The sequence below is a fragment of the Lepisosteus oculatus genome, chromosome 12 (genome assembly GCF_040954835.1).
Source record: "Lepisosteus oculatus isolate fLepOcu1 chromosome 12, fLepOcu1.hap2, whole genome shotgun sequence".
In the NCBI taxonomy this organism is placed as follows: Eukaryota; Metazoa; Chordata; class Actinopteri; order Semionotiformes; family Lepisosteidae; genus Lepisosteus; species Lepisosteus oculatus.
In genome coordinates this window covers 15288166-15302870 of record NC_090707.1, presented here as the reverse complement: position 1 = coordinate 15302870, position 14705 = coordinate 15288166, and the positions used below count along the sequence as shown (strand labels likewise).

At 35.3% G+C, this 14705-nt stretch overlaps 1 protein-coding gene across 1 annotated transcript in view; it reads right to left on the bottom strand.

The window, feature by feature from the left end:
• Positions 1 to 8813, bottom strand: part of LOC138242029 (LIM domain and actin-binding protein 1-like) — a 35970-nt gene extending 27157 nt beyond the window's left edge. Inside the window, exon 1 of the mRNA XM_069196718.1 lies at positions 8371 to 8813. Coding sequence (XP_069052819.1) covers positions 8371 to 8595 — 225 coding nt within the window. The 5' untranslated portion in view covers positions 8596 to 8813. The remainder of the gene's footprint in view (positions 1 to 8370) is intronic.
• Between the last annotated feature and the right edge of the window lie 5892 nt (positions 8814 to 14705).

Genomic DNA, 14705 nt, shown 5'->3' with positions numbered 1-14705 from the left:
AAGTTTATGCCAAAGTCTTAAAGGGGAACTGCAGTCCCAATTTCACAGACTGGTTATTAAATCTTGATAACAAATTAAAATAATTGACGATATCACAAAACTTTACAAATTCCGAAATCAAGCACAAAATTGTGAACTTTGTGAAAGTACTGTATAGTCACCATGTTGTCGCAAACCCCTGGTCTCATGGGCAAGTGAGGGTTTGTTCGAACAGTGACGTGAAGCTGCCCTTCCTACTCACTAGTCACTGTAAGGATTTATGTGATGTAAGAGCAAATAAGTACAAATTGTGCAGCAGACATTTCACCACAGAAATGTTCAACCCGTTAACAAGTAAGTTGTATTTGTTGGCAAAACCTCCTTGAATTTGAGAGCAATATTTCTATTGGGTTAAAAGAGATGTATTCACGAACCTGCTTGTTTACAACATTATTGGGCCACAACATGTCACCAGACGTTTGGCTTCCTCATTCTGAATTGCAGAAAGTGGCGCTGTGCACACCTGGAAATTTAGTCTATTTTGTGATGTAAATTGGAGGTTTTACACATTACTGTGCACATTTTAATTTCATTGCGGTTTGAAATGCTCTCATCAATGCTGATTCTTTCCGAACTTGAAATATAAAAATAGTGTTGCAGTTCCCCTTTAACAACTTCAGTAGATGTATGATTTTCTTTGTTTCAAATGATTCATAATTTATCTCTGAAATGCTGCAAATGGCTTAGAGATAAGCACTGACTCTGGACTCAAATTGCCATTTCTGGTAGGTTACTAATAGAGGAAGAGGTTCGGTGTAAAAACATATTGTTTCAAATACGTGAGAACAGAGTGAAAATCTACTGTACCTTGTGCACAACACCTTTCTGTAGTATATTCTAATACACATACTGTATATAGAGAATCGTGAATTTAATATGTTGGTAAGTTAGTAATCATTATATTATTTGTTGTTTTAGTGTATAAATTTCATTTATTTAATAAAATCAATTTCTTTTTATTAAATTTTATTTAACAAAATCACATATTAGTCAAAACTTACACTGTTGTACTGCTACAAATTGTTTAGCTTCACTCTCAAAAATATCCTGTACAGAAGGAAGTACTAAAGATATTTTCATTTAAGCCTTGTTTTTTCACGCTTGGATGCATAATTCAGTCAAACAAAACTGTCCTTTTCAACCACAGTTAAACAAGATGTTAAAGAGGGTTTGTGATAACTTAAGTTATGATACTGCATTTTTTAGATGCAGGCTGTGATCCATAACCTTATTTTTTCTAGCAAACAACATTTCAGACACATGTTTGAAAATATTTCAGCACCCCATAGTGCCGTTTACTAAACTTTTTCAGAACACCTACGGAGCAAATGTGCCTGAGCTAACAGATTAACTCTGGAAATGCATTCTGATATAACGTAACATTAATGAAGTAACAAATCTGAATGATTAATTCAGAAATGTAACTAAGCAATAAAACTGACAACGCACCATTTAAACCAGGCTGTAGCCCAATTCAAATTTAGAAAAGCTTTAAAAATACTTTCCCTTATCCCGTATAATTGTTTTTCTTAAAAAACTCTAAAGGCAAGGGAAAATATTTGTAAATGAATAGCTATTGGCATGGAAAGTTCTTGAACACTTGCAGAGACTGTACTTTCTGAAGTTATTTTCACACAATAAATAATAAATATTCCATGATTTCCTTAGATTATTTGACTTTCCGGGTAGGAAAGCTGTGATGGGTATCATTTCAGAGCTCTACGTAGGTGATTAGCCCAGTTTTTTATTGACTGAGCATGAGCCCCCCTGAACAACTTCAATGGATTACAATTTAGATGACAAAAAAAGATCTAGATTCTCCATCTCCATCTGGTGCTTTTTAGTGTGGATGAAAGATGAGAAATCCACAATGCAATCTTTTCTACAAAAAAGTTACAAATGTTAAAAGCAACATCAGAGGTAATTAATTACAATTAAAATCATGCTGTTTTAGCAGACAGGCTTTTTCTAGGAGATTTCTTGTCCTGATTTTTCCTCGTCCTAGTTTGTTTCAAAACACTTAAATGTCTGCTTATCAAGTAACATTTAACATCTGTTGGCCTCATTACCCTCTGAGAGATGCTTTTTGTCTTTCAATGCAAACAGTTCTAACCAGTCTTCTCTTTATCTACACTTATAATAGCACACAGTTTTTTTGCTCTTGTACAAAGATAAATAGAGTAAAGGAAAGGAGCTCTGTGTGGGAGCAATATAGCCATGTGCATGCAATATTGTAGTTGAAGTGTAACAATCAAAGAAACCTTTCACTATTAAACTACGCTGAAAGGACATTCCTTCAAGGCAAGTTTGTTTATAGTCCCAAAGACAGTTTAAAATGTCTGGAAACATGCTGTTCCCACTTTAAAGCTGCTTCCCACAAAGATACCATGAGGACAAAAAAGAATGAGACTGCTGTCATTACTGTCAATAGTTTAAGTCAGGACTGGCATAATACAGTGTGTTTTGTATAAATAACAACAAATTTAATAAAAGCGGTCCACTTATAGAAGTGTTGATACGCACTAGTTGCAGTGGCCTGCGTCAGAATTTCTGCAAAGGCCTCTTTGTTTCGGGTGAGGCTTTAATTTGTGCTGAAAGGTTATACAGTGTTGCAGAGATACAGTTTGTGCTCAATTTATTCTGGGGTTCCCTGGAACTGAGCTCTAGAACCTCTCAATTTTAGTCTTTTTTTTGGGTTCCAGGTCAAGACCTCTAAAACTTGGTGTCACGTCCTGGTGGCATACATCATATAACATGAGCATTTAAATAATGAGCGGAAAATAATTTTATAGGAGTCATGTCTTGTATGCTCCTTGATCACATTTCTGCATAACAATCCTCCTTTGCTCACAATGTGTGAGCACCGTAAAAACAGATTTGAAGTTAGGGTTAAATGAATGGTACTGTAATATTCATCTGCAAGATACCACAACTGAGAATTGCAGGGGATTGTACGTGTTGGAATGTCATTAAAGCTGGCTGCACATCATCTCAAAGCCCATCATGTAACCATTTCACATCTGTTAGACTGTGTTAGGACAACGTTAGTGATCATCTTTGTCCTTGTCCCTTATGTTTCACCACAGCAAACCAGGATTAATATATTCTTGAACACCTTCACACTCAATTGCTGTCATCAGGACTCAAAGCAGGTCAAGAGTTTGTGACTACACAGTTCAAAGATGTTTGACAAAACGTTGCAGTGCAATGTGCCCTATCATGGTCAGATCATCAACATCAATGTGTGGAGCAAATCTGTGAAGCAAATTGAGCCAACCCTAATCACAGAAGCTGGAGAGATATCGTTTTCTGATGAACTGAGACTCAATCTGAGTTTTATTGATATCCAGCCCCATGTCTACATGGAGTTTGTGACTAATGATGTGGAGTGCAGTTAATGTTCAGTTCTTATCAGAACTGGTTTCTGTGGACAAGCTTTTGTGACTAGGTTTTCCTCCACTGTTAGTTGAAGCTGACAGACACAGACAATTCACTTTGCAGCCGACAGTGCGCACACAGTTAGGGTTACACATATTGGCCTTCAAAACCATCTGATATGAATCCCAACCAAACACCTGGGGGTGGAGGCATTATGTTCTGCAGCAACAACCCACATGACAGACCATTATAAAGATGTTGCAGGCATTACAGCATCATAGGATAGCTCTCCCATAAACATTTGTGAGACATCTGTGTCATTTAATGTCTTTTAAACTTCAGAAAAGTGCCAGGGCACAAGTCAGTCCCACCTGTTACTTGATGACATTTACTAGTTCCCAGCCATTGAACTGCGGTTGTTTCCTCTGTGTGATCCATTGATAAATTCAAACAAACGATGTACTGTATTTGCCACATGAACTTTCATGGTGTCATAAAATGGTTTCACTTACAGAACTCACACTTTTTATTGCCTCTCCGTATATGTTTATAGATACAGTTAGTAGTGGGAATCAAGTAAAAAACATATATTTTTAGCCAATCACAGTTAGAACATTTTATAAAAAGACAAAATACTCAAAAACTGCTCCTGTTGCAGTCTTTTTGGGTTGAAGTCATAGAAGTTATCCAAGGATAAAAGTATACTTATGACACAGGTGTTGTTAAAAAGAAATATAATCAGGCCTCATAATCACAACTAGTGTACTTTTTTAAAATGATCATTATGCTTTATCATCTCTTTTTCAGAAATAAACTAATTTTGCAATGGGCCAAACATTTTCTAAACATTGCTTTACAACAATGTCTGCTTTGCCCTGTTTACTGAATTTGTCTGGAACCCTTGGACATTTATTTCTTTCCAGTTATCAGTGACCCAGAGCGACATGGTGGTGTGGCAGTGCAGAACTCCTGAGTTCCATGTTTGCTTGTGGACTGGAGTCACTCCCAGTTTATAGTACTGCTCCAAATTCTTGGTGATACTTTTTTATCATGAGTGATAGGTGTTTGTTTTTTTAGAAAATCTTTTTGAAAGCAGCATTTAAGCTACCTTAAAAACTGTAAAAACCTCCACACTAACTGCGTGCCATAAGAGCTCTACAGGAGATCTTGTTTGTTCTTTGTTTTTTTTTCCACATCCTCCCTTCCGTGAATAGCCAGAACATTGGCATACACATCGAACGTGAGCCAATGTAGGAAGGGCTGTATCCACACAGGACACATCACTCCACTGAGGAAGGCCTGAGAAGTTTCAGCTGTTTTCTGTTGCACTGGACATGGTAATTAAGTATTATTTTTAAGTTTAAAATCAGATCTTAACCATAAACCTCCCAATTATCCTTAAATAACATAGTATTATGCTCTTTTCTCTTTGTGCCATATCTACAGAACACTGACTGCCACCTAATAGTTGTGCCAGAGCTATTTTAAGGTTACTTTCCTACTGTATATCAGCTCTACAGTCAGTTCAGTGAATCCGCAGAGGACAGAAGATTCTAGGTAGACATGTATATTATCCCTGTTTTCATAAGATAACAAAAAGGAAGGAATGTGATACTTTGAGTATTTTATCTCAGTGTTGGCAATAACAGCTTATGAAGTTGTATATGCAGTTATAAGTAAATAATACAAAAAAAATTTAAGTCTTGGTTGTTTTAATGATTTTTAGGATTGCTTTGCTATGAATACATTTTCTCTTTCTTTTTACATCTCTTTCTTGCACATGACAGTGTGGAAATTCACATTGGAGTTACTGTGTGACACATAAAAGTACAGCAGCCTGAATGAATGGTCTGTCTGCCACAGGGGTGGTAGCACGACATTTTTGATATGACCAGTCACTAGCCTAGTAATTACTCAATGTGCCATTACAGTTACAATTAGAACACTAATTGAAGAATCTGCTTTGTTGTATTTTATTAAAACATGGCACTGCTGCTTAGTGCACTACTCAAATAAGCAATTAAAATGTCACATGCCCTTTCAGAAATCATACAAAGTACATACAAAAACAAAAAAGCACTACAGTAATTGCAATTTTTAACTGGTGACAGCCTCATTCATCCATGTTCTTACACTATAGATCCTAACAGATGAACCTATAGAACCTTCTGCTGCAAAAAAAGGGAAACAATAAAAAAGCCAACGTTATCTTAAAAGTACAAAATTGAAAGGGTTGCTACCTTAATGCTGTACCATGCATTTCTATGAGATTACTGTGTATAATTTGGTATCACATTTCTTAAAATAAATTGCTGTTCTGGAATACCGCTCAGTCTAGGGAAAAGCAACCAGATACATTGCTGGACGTTCTACACTGAAAGATTAATAGAACTGAATCCTTTTGATCTTCAATGAAGAAGACTGGAAAGGGTCCTGATTCAAGTAGCCAAATTCTTGAAATCGTTCCTGACACAGAACGAACAGTGCAGCAGGAACCAGGGGGCATGCATGGAAACTAACAAGAAGGGCATTTAAAATATAAAACAGGAGGTACCTGTTGTAATGGCCTCCTCATGTTCTTATGCTTTAGTAATGTGGATATGTATCATTATAAAAAGTTTATAATTATTTCTACTAATAGGGAAGAAGCAAAAACACCCAAAACTATAATTGTGCATCACTGAATTATAGTGATGGAATAAGGAAGGTGACACATTTGATAAAACATCATTCCAAATCTCCAAACTGCAATCTGAACACTAAGAATGATATACCCTCAATACTTCCTAGAAAAATACACGTAATAAAGTAAAATCTCACATCTGCCTCCTAGATCTGATGTGCTACAACAAATTACTCTGAACTTTCTGTGATACTGTATAAGGTACTTTCCATCATTGCCTGTTTGTTTTTTCCTGTTATATTTTTCATGTAAAGAACATTGATTTTAGATGATTATGCTTTAGAAAACTCCATTAAAACAAGAGAGAAACATTTATCTTTCTGAGAGCAGAATGAAAGACTCACAAAGTCTTCTGATTTTTAATAGTGCGATTTGTCAAATGATGTCACCCTAATATGTTGGCTAAATTTGAATTTATATCTTATCTGACAGGATCTGTTTCACATTGGTTAAAAGGATACTTACTATGAATTAAACACAATGTGCCATGTTTTTCCTTTACAAAATCTCAGTCAATTACACCACTATCTCTAACCCTATAAGTCTATAGTAGTAGGGTGAGTCAGGCTAATGGCCAGATAACCTCCAAAATCAACTGAAGGTGACATGTCTGTTTGGAAGCTTTTATAACAAATGAATTTTCCTGGTCCCTGTGATGGACTGGCATCCTGGCCATTGTTTATCCTGCTTGCCAGGACCCTATACTAGTTGACTAGTTTACTTTGCTCACTTCCCTATAAGTATACACATTCAAAAAAACTGTCAAATTAGGAAAGATCTTTATTTATTTTTTTATTTCTCTTTCTTTTTCTTTCACAGGCCAATATAATTATGGTTTTGATTCAAATTGGTCTGTATATTGGAAAATATTATTACAGGTAAAACTGTTTTTGTTTCTATTATGCCCTACAGCTTATTTCTTATAAATTATTCAACACAGTGGCTTTAATATGTTGTTACAATTGTTGTAAGAGTACATGACACACTTGGTTAATCATACTAAGGTCACAGAGGAAATACAATCTTGTCTAAACTTCATGTGTTATAGATCTTATTTCTCTGTCTCACATTGAGTATTCCAAACTGAGTTGCAAATTTGTAAAGAATGAAAACTTTAACTGCAGTTGTACACATCTTCCTGACCACTCGTATTTCATTAAATACACTTTGACCCATTTTGTGTTAAAGTAGGTTGTGTTATATTTAATTTTTTTTTTAGTTGGGTAAGCCAAGATGAAAAACTCCCATTAGCTGAACTAGCAGGAAGCTCCTAGTAATATTTTAGTCACAGTTTTCTGATTTTTCAACTGAAGTTTTAAAATCCAGCATAAGTATCTCATGCCCTTTCTATGTTGAAATACAGTGTCACCAGACAGTATAAGCCAGAGAAAGTTTACATTTTAGTACAATCAAGTTCTTTTAGATTCTTTTATCTGAAAGATCCAAACACAATTAATTTTGGTTTTACTTGACAACTATTGAATACAAATTCAACAGACAGAAGGAAATTTAACAACAGTTCCTAATATTAGATTAGAACTCTATAAAAACTTCAAGTGATAAAAAATATTATAAAAATATTATTTAAGCTTTGTACTTTACAGGTATGGGTGGCCTTTGTGTTTTTAGGTGTCGTGCACGAGTTTAAATTCTTACCTTGCTAAGACTTTCATGTGTTGACCTATTAATTCAAAGATTTTTCCTGGAGGTGAAAGATGGAATTCAAAAGACATGTTGGATGATTAACTGGAGTGTATGAAACCAACAAAGCACTTTACCCTATAACTAAAGCCACTATGTTCTACATCAATGTATGCTGTATGTATTTTCATGAATGTTTTATACAGTAGCGTAACAGACAGCTATTATTCACATCCTCAGGTTTGTATTATACTGAAGTGCAAAAAGTGCTTTTGTCTCCCATTAACAGCAAAATTGAAAAGAAAAACAGACAGAAAACCATTTCTCTTAACTCCTGTGCATTTCAAAGATCCTATAAGAACATAACAACCATATAAGAACTGAAACGAAACATTTTTTTTTACTTTTGTTTAGAAAGATCTTCCAAAAGAAGAAAGTCTGGGCATAATTAACATATACAAATGTCTGATGGGTATAGATTTCTTGTAGTTTATTATAATAATCTGATTTTAAGGTTTAAGATTAAATGGCCAATAAGGTAGCAAGTATGATCAGAACAGAGCGTATGTTTTAATTACAAAATAAGCTATTATGTTTTACTTACACTTTTTGCAAGTTGTTTTACTTACGTTTTTAGGTGTTGAACTTGGATTCATGGCAGTGGTATTCTCAAACATCATTTTCAGGCTGTCTAGTGGGATGTCAAATCTCTCTATCTTCCTCGCAGCTTGCAGGTCTTCTTTGACAACTTCATTGTTGACTTTGTCCGGCTGTGGACTGAAGTGGGATAAGGATGTGGGTTCTACGACCACAGCCTCATTTGCCCTTGTTCCGTTTCCTGATTCAGTTTCCATCGTTGCAGAAACAGTATCCCCCTGCTCTAGGTACTGAAACTGGAAGTCAATTGTGACTAGAGGGAGAGAGGGAAAGAGAGAGAGAGAGAAATCACCAGTTGATAGGGTAACACTTTCTATGATGTCAGTATGACTGTTAAAAGTTATAGCGTGCGCAATCGGAAGACAAAAATACAGACTGGTTGGAGCTGAATGAAAGTCTAATAATAATTAAAAACAACATTAAGTGCACATTAGTAGCCTCAGCATCCTGGTAATGTACTGTAAACAGATGTAGCTACTTTCAGACTTTTGAAAACTTGACTTTTTCAAGTGAAACCTTGAATGCCTACATCGCTGTGTCACAAGACTCCCACTTGTATTTCAAACAGCTTGCTAAACCTCTCCAGCTTGGGCCTTCAGCCAGGTTTTTCATTTTGCACAAATCATCATTTTCAAACTTGGGTTACTTGGCAGGCATGTACTGTAGCTGTGATGCTCAAAAGGAAACTTGCATCCAAGGCTTGGATGTTGGGTTTTTTTTTCCTGCGGTCTGCCTTCAGCTCTACAAAATGAATTAATCCAAGATGGGAAAAGAAAAAAAAAATCTTGCAGATGAATTATGGTAAGCTTCAGGCATTCCCCGAAACTCCCAGCCTCCTTTGTTTTTAAGAGCAAGACTGCTGCTGTAACCTTGAAACAGTGCAGGAAGGTCCCATGGGTGAAATTCTGCAGCTAACAGGAAACAAGAACAGGAAGAACAGTAAATACCTATCACATCCTTCTGTGTAAATCGGGACCCCAGATGACAGGATTGTGGAAATCCTATTATTCTTAAATAAATGATGGAAAACTACTAACAATTAGCCTGACCCCCAGCTTGTTAGTTTTATTGCTTTTTTACCAAAACGCCCTTTTCCTTAGTGGACACCTCCCAGGGTCTCTTAAAGGGCTAAATTAGCAGTTTACTTTAAATGTAATATAAATGTTTAACACACAAAACTGATAATACGCAATTACAATTCATTAACATTGTTTGGATTATTGTGTTCTCTACTGTACACAAAGCAAAACATAAGTCACATGGTTCTTTTACCTAACAGTGCTTGTTCAAGCTAAACAGACTGATTTCTCAGTGATCAGTGCCAGGACATGTACAGGGAAGATGAAAGAATGCGATGCATATCTAAAAGGTCTATTAAAACTTTTTTAAAACTACTTTTAATCTTTTTTTATCAGCAAATCTGCTATTTCCACATGATTCCAGGTATTTGGCATACAGAGGACTTTTCAGAAGTTATATTTTGTTCACCTGATTATAAATTATAGAACACAGTACAAGGTGAATTTTATGAAAGATAATCACAGAGAACTGTATAGATCATATATAATAAGATACCACATAAGAACTAAAGTGATAAGAAAGTGCAGACAACATAATTGATGCCTTTAAGATACTCTGGAATCTGGAACTAAAACCATAGGCAGAATCGTCTCTCTGTTATTATGTTTAATTCTCTCGGAAAAGAAACTGGTAATGAACCATCATTTCTCTTGTTAAGCAACCACACTGGAATGCAACATGAATGTGTCTTACCTTTTTGTCTTTCTTGTCAACCTGGCATAGCCCAAACTAAGAAACCTGCATGAATTAAGGAGTCTTTGTGCGGGGTGATCACATCTAACTAATGAACAGCAAGCATGATAGACACATCTGATAGCAGCGAAGAGACACAGAAGCTCCTCCACGTACTTCTAAGAATGCATTATTTAGCAAAGCCCCAAAGAATCCGTGTAACTTTCAGCTGTATCCCGTGACTGCCCAGAGTACTCATCTTACACTATTTAATACTCGTATGTTCTACTGTGAGTGCAGGTTTTTTTATCCGTGTAAATTCTACAGTGAGAAAGATAACATATTGACCAAGGTTATTCAAGATGCTGAGTGCACAATTCTGAATGAACTAAATTGGAAGCATTATTAACTCCACCACAGCAACAAGATTCCCTATTCCTGCCTGTTTATTAAACAGTTGTTGCCCTTTTCCTGCTACTGAAACGAAAATACACTATTTTGTGTTAGTTTAAACTACTGTGCATACAGTGTATGCAACACACAAAACACATTCATCTGCATATACAGTATATGTCATCCTTACATTTTTGCTTAATAACTTACATAATAAAGTTTAACTGCAGCAATCTTATGATGGTGTTCTAATAATTTTTATTAACTGCTCCATTTAAAAGCATTTGACAGTAATGTCCTTAAGATTTTCATCAACATGAAACACATTTTCCCTTACTTACAAAAAACATAGTAAATCTCCAACCAGACAAAAATGTTTTAATATCATTTTTTTGTTTTGTTTTTTCAAATGGCAACCAGGTCATTGTGGTAGAAGATTTACAGATAAATATCATTCAGTAAAAAACCCATTATAAATACAACTAAAAACCTTAAAATTGTAATATTGCAGGACAATTATTCAGATTTTGGTTACATAAAAATAATTGCTATGCTTTAAAAATGCAAATTTAAAATGTTTTCTCAGAAATATACTGTATTATGTTACCCTACCGCTAACACCTTAAGATAATGAGCATCAGGGCTTCCTATAGAGTAGAAAGTAAAATATCTTGAAGGATTTTGCTCCATGCAGCATAGATGTTAAACCTCTCCTTTCTGTTTTGAAGGACAAATTCAGTGAAAGAGCTTCCTGTTTCTGTAGTACAGGAGGGCACTCTGAGTTCAATGCACTCTCACGGGGTATGGGGTTAAACTTTAAAAAAAACAGCTTTAGGGCATCATGAACTTTTATATGTCATTATTTACCCAAGCAAAATTCCACAGAGTCCAAATCTTTTCAACAGGCAACCTGCCAAAACCGCAACTCATAAAACACATTGGGAAATAATTAGTAAAGCAAATGAGCAGCAAGAAAAGGCAAATGTCAGTTTCATTAATTAGCTAAAAACACATACAGAAATGTGCTGTATTGTTGTATTCACAATTGTATTTTTATAAAGGTTGTTTTGGAGAATGTGTTTTATGGTTTACAATGTACACTATAAAGCAGTCACCATTCAATTAATCTTTATCATAAAAGAAGCACTGTGCACGCTAATGTCCAAAAGAGGCTAAATAAACACTGATTTCATTAACATTTATTTAGAGAATCTAGAAAAGCTTTGAGCTCAAAGGCATTTTCTCTCTGTGTTGTCAAATGTTAGTGGTGGTTTCTGTGAAAATCTATCACCAATTAATCATGTCCCAGCATCACACAGCATACAAACAAAGCTGTCATAATTATATGATGCTCCCTAATGCATCACAAGCTTGACTTGATATCATAAGGCACATCCAGATGGGAAGTGCTGAAATGCCAAAACAAAATCATGCTGCATACAGAAAGAGCAATGAAATAAAATACAAGGGGCAGCATCTAGTCCTGTGAACAAGGCTAATGTAATATTTCTAAAAAGAATAAAACCTTTAAAAGGCATCAATCCTGTAAGACTCCATCAAGAGCCTGGTTGGAATACTTTTGTTCAAATTGTATTGCTGTTCCTTTCTGAAAATTTGCCTTTTTATTCAGTGTCATTTAACAGCTCCTGAGGAGCATAAATATCATGTTCTCATATTTTTGTCTTGAGGTATTTCTTCCTTAGTCACAGAACAAAAAGATTAAATGCAAAGGAAATTTATTCTGGCACTTCTTGTTCTGAAAGAAAGCCCATTTTCATTGTTAGAAAAACAGCATGCTTATTTAAATTTTCTTTGTATTTGTTTTTACTGACTGTGAAAAACATAAATGTAATGGACGACACTCTCAAATCAATGGAATTCATATTACACAATTTAAAAATTGAGGGGACTATAAAATATTGCTTGTAGATGTTTGCATTTAGATCCTGGTCACAAGCTGTATTGATATCGACTGCTTATCAGTTCACAACAGGGAGATATTTCCTTGGAGAAACAGAGCACTCAGCAGACTAGAAGCACTCTCCAAAATGAATGCAACAGCAGACATGAACCACCTGGAGACATTATTTTATTTCTGGGATTCATAAACTTACATAAGTACTTGCCCTTTTCCATAAATCAGCACCAGGCCTCTATGAGATTAAACTATGTCTAGATAGAATCATCACCATTTATACTACCATTACACTGGGTATTTCAGTAATGCCATAATTTTGAATTAACTCAAGGTTTGTACAGTATTTGTAACAGGATTTTAAAAAATAGTTTATTATGCTGCCTTTAATGTTGTTCATTAATTTATTACTGCCATGAATCAAGAATGATTAACATTGTGCCCATAAATCTAAAGATACTTTAATGACCTGACAGCGTGATTATTAAACATTCCATGGCATTCTTTGTAAGAACACAGTAGTGGTCCTAAATCCAATTCCTGGTTAATAATCGCACTCTGGGCTTGCACAATCTGTCTTACTGTACAGTACCTAAACCACCCCTTATAATTGAACTGGTAAGGTACTATCTAACTTCTCCACCTGAGCCGGATGTACAGTAATGGACCCTTGCTATCAGTTAAGTACTTTTGGGTCTTTTGGGATGAAAAGCACTAAAAGGCAAGGATTTATAATAGTATGGCTCTTAAAGTGGTGTGCTGTAATTTATTGTTTTCAAACATTTCAAATCAACTGTAATTTTGAAGGACAATACTGAGAATAACAATCCATGCATTTGTCTGACACCAATGAATCTGCTGTTGTAAGTAAAAGTTTGGCTGATTACACACACTCACTTTTCCAGATTTTTTTCCGAAGTCCTTTTTTCTTTAATCTTTTTTCTACAAATGATCTTTAAGTACTTGGACTGACATATAAATTACAGGGGCTTTCTAAGGCAATTGTACAGGAACATGATTGGTGAGTGTATGTGGGGACTCAAATTTGAACACGGTGTATGTACTTATAAGTGCACTACATTATTTATCATTCACACTTGTAGCACTAGAATCCTATTTGGGTGAAATATTATTTACTTTTTCAAAATAATGTAAGGCATTTTATTCTGTAGATAAATGCTTGTTTCAAAACTGTATTGCTAAATTATACACAAAACCATACTCACATAGATCATGACAGAACTGTGTGATCTCTACTCTACTTTACATACAGTTCAGACACCTTATGAAAATTAATCCTTTTTATGTTAAAAATAAGTATTAACCACCAATGAATACAACAACAGCAGCAGCAAGCACAGCAACAATGCAGCAGGAAAGTACAGGATTTATTGCCAATGATAAATAACCCATAGAGGAATGCATCTGTAAATGATATATCTAACTGCTTTTACATAAATTAGAACAAATATCCTATCAATTGCATACTGCATGACATACTGTCACCACCATTTAGCTTGATATTATTAGACTTGAAAATATAAGAAAATATTTGAAAAGATAAGATGTTCATGAATTAATGAAAACTACGCTCCAGCTGTAAGAGGTACTGCTTGATCATTGAGTGGCACTCTTCCCTCTAGACCAGAATTTCCAAAATCAGTGTATGGTGATTTAGGATACTGCAGTAAGAGATGCAATATTTAAAATGATGCCGTATGATAAGTTAAATGGAAATCTGATGACATGGACATTAAAGTTTCCACAGTTCTTTTCATAAGAATAGAAGATCTAACTCCTGGGTCCTGGTTAAATTGCACTCTGGACCTGTATAACCTGGCCTGTCTACAGTAGTGTTGCCCTTTACAGTAATTGGTGCGGTAGTTTCTCACTTACTGTATCTACCTGATCTGATCTTTATTGTGGGTCTACTGGTGTGTAATGACTACCACACATCACCAATGTGACAGCTAAGCTCTTTTATGCAAAGTGCTGGGGGATCCTTTCAGATGTAATACATGGAATTATGGTTATCAATACTATTACAATTATTAACACTACTACACCTTTCATATGTACTCCTGTACTGAAATCCTTACAGTTGCCTGTTTGAGCAAAGCAAAGGTTTAATGAAGCTGGCTTCCCATCTACAGTAGCTGCTACTTAGAAGACTTTTCCCTGTGGCTCTCAAATAACATCTTTGTGAATCAGTATTTAGTGTATTGGGGCTCAGATTCATGATTAGAA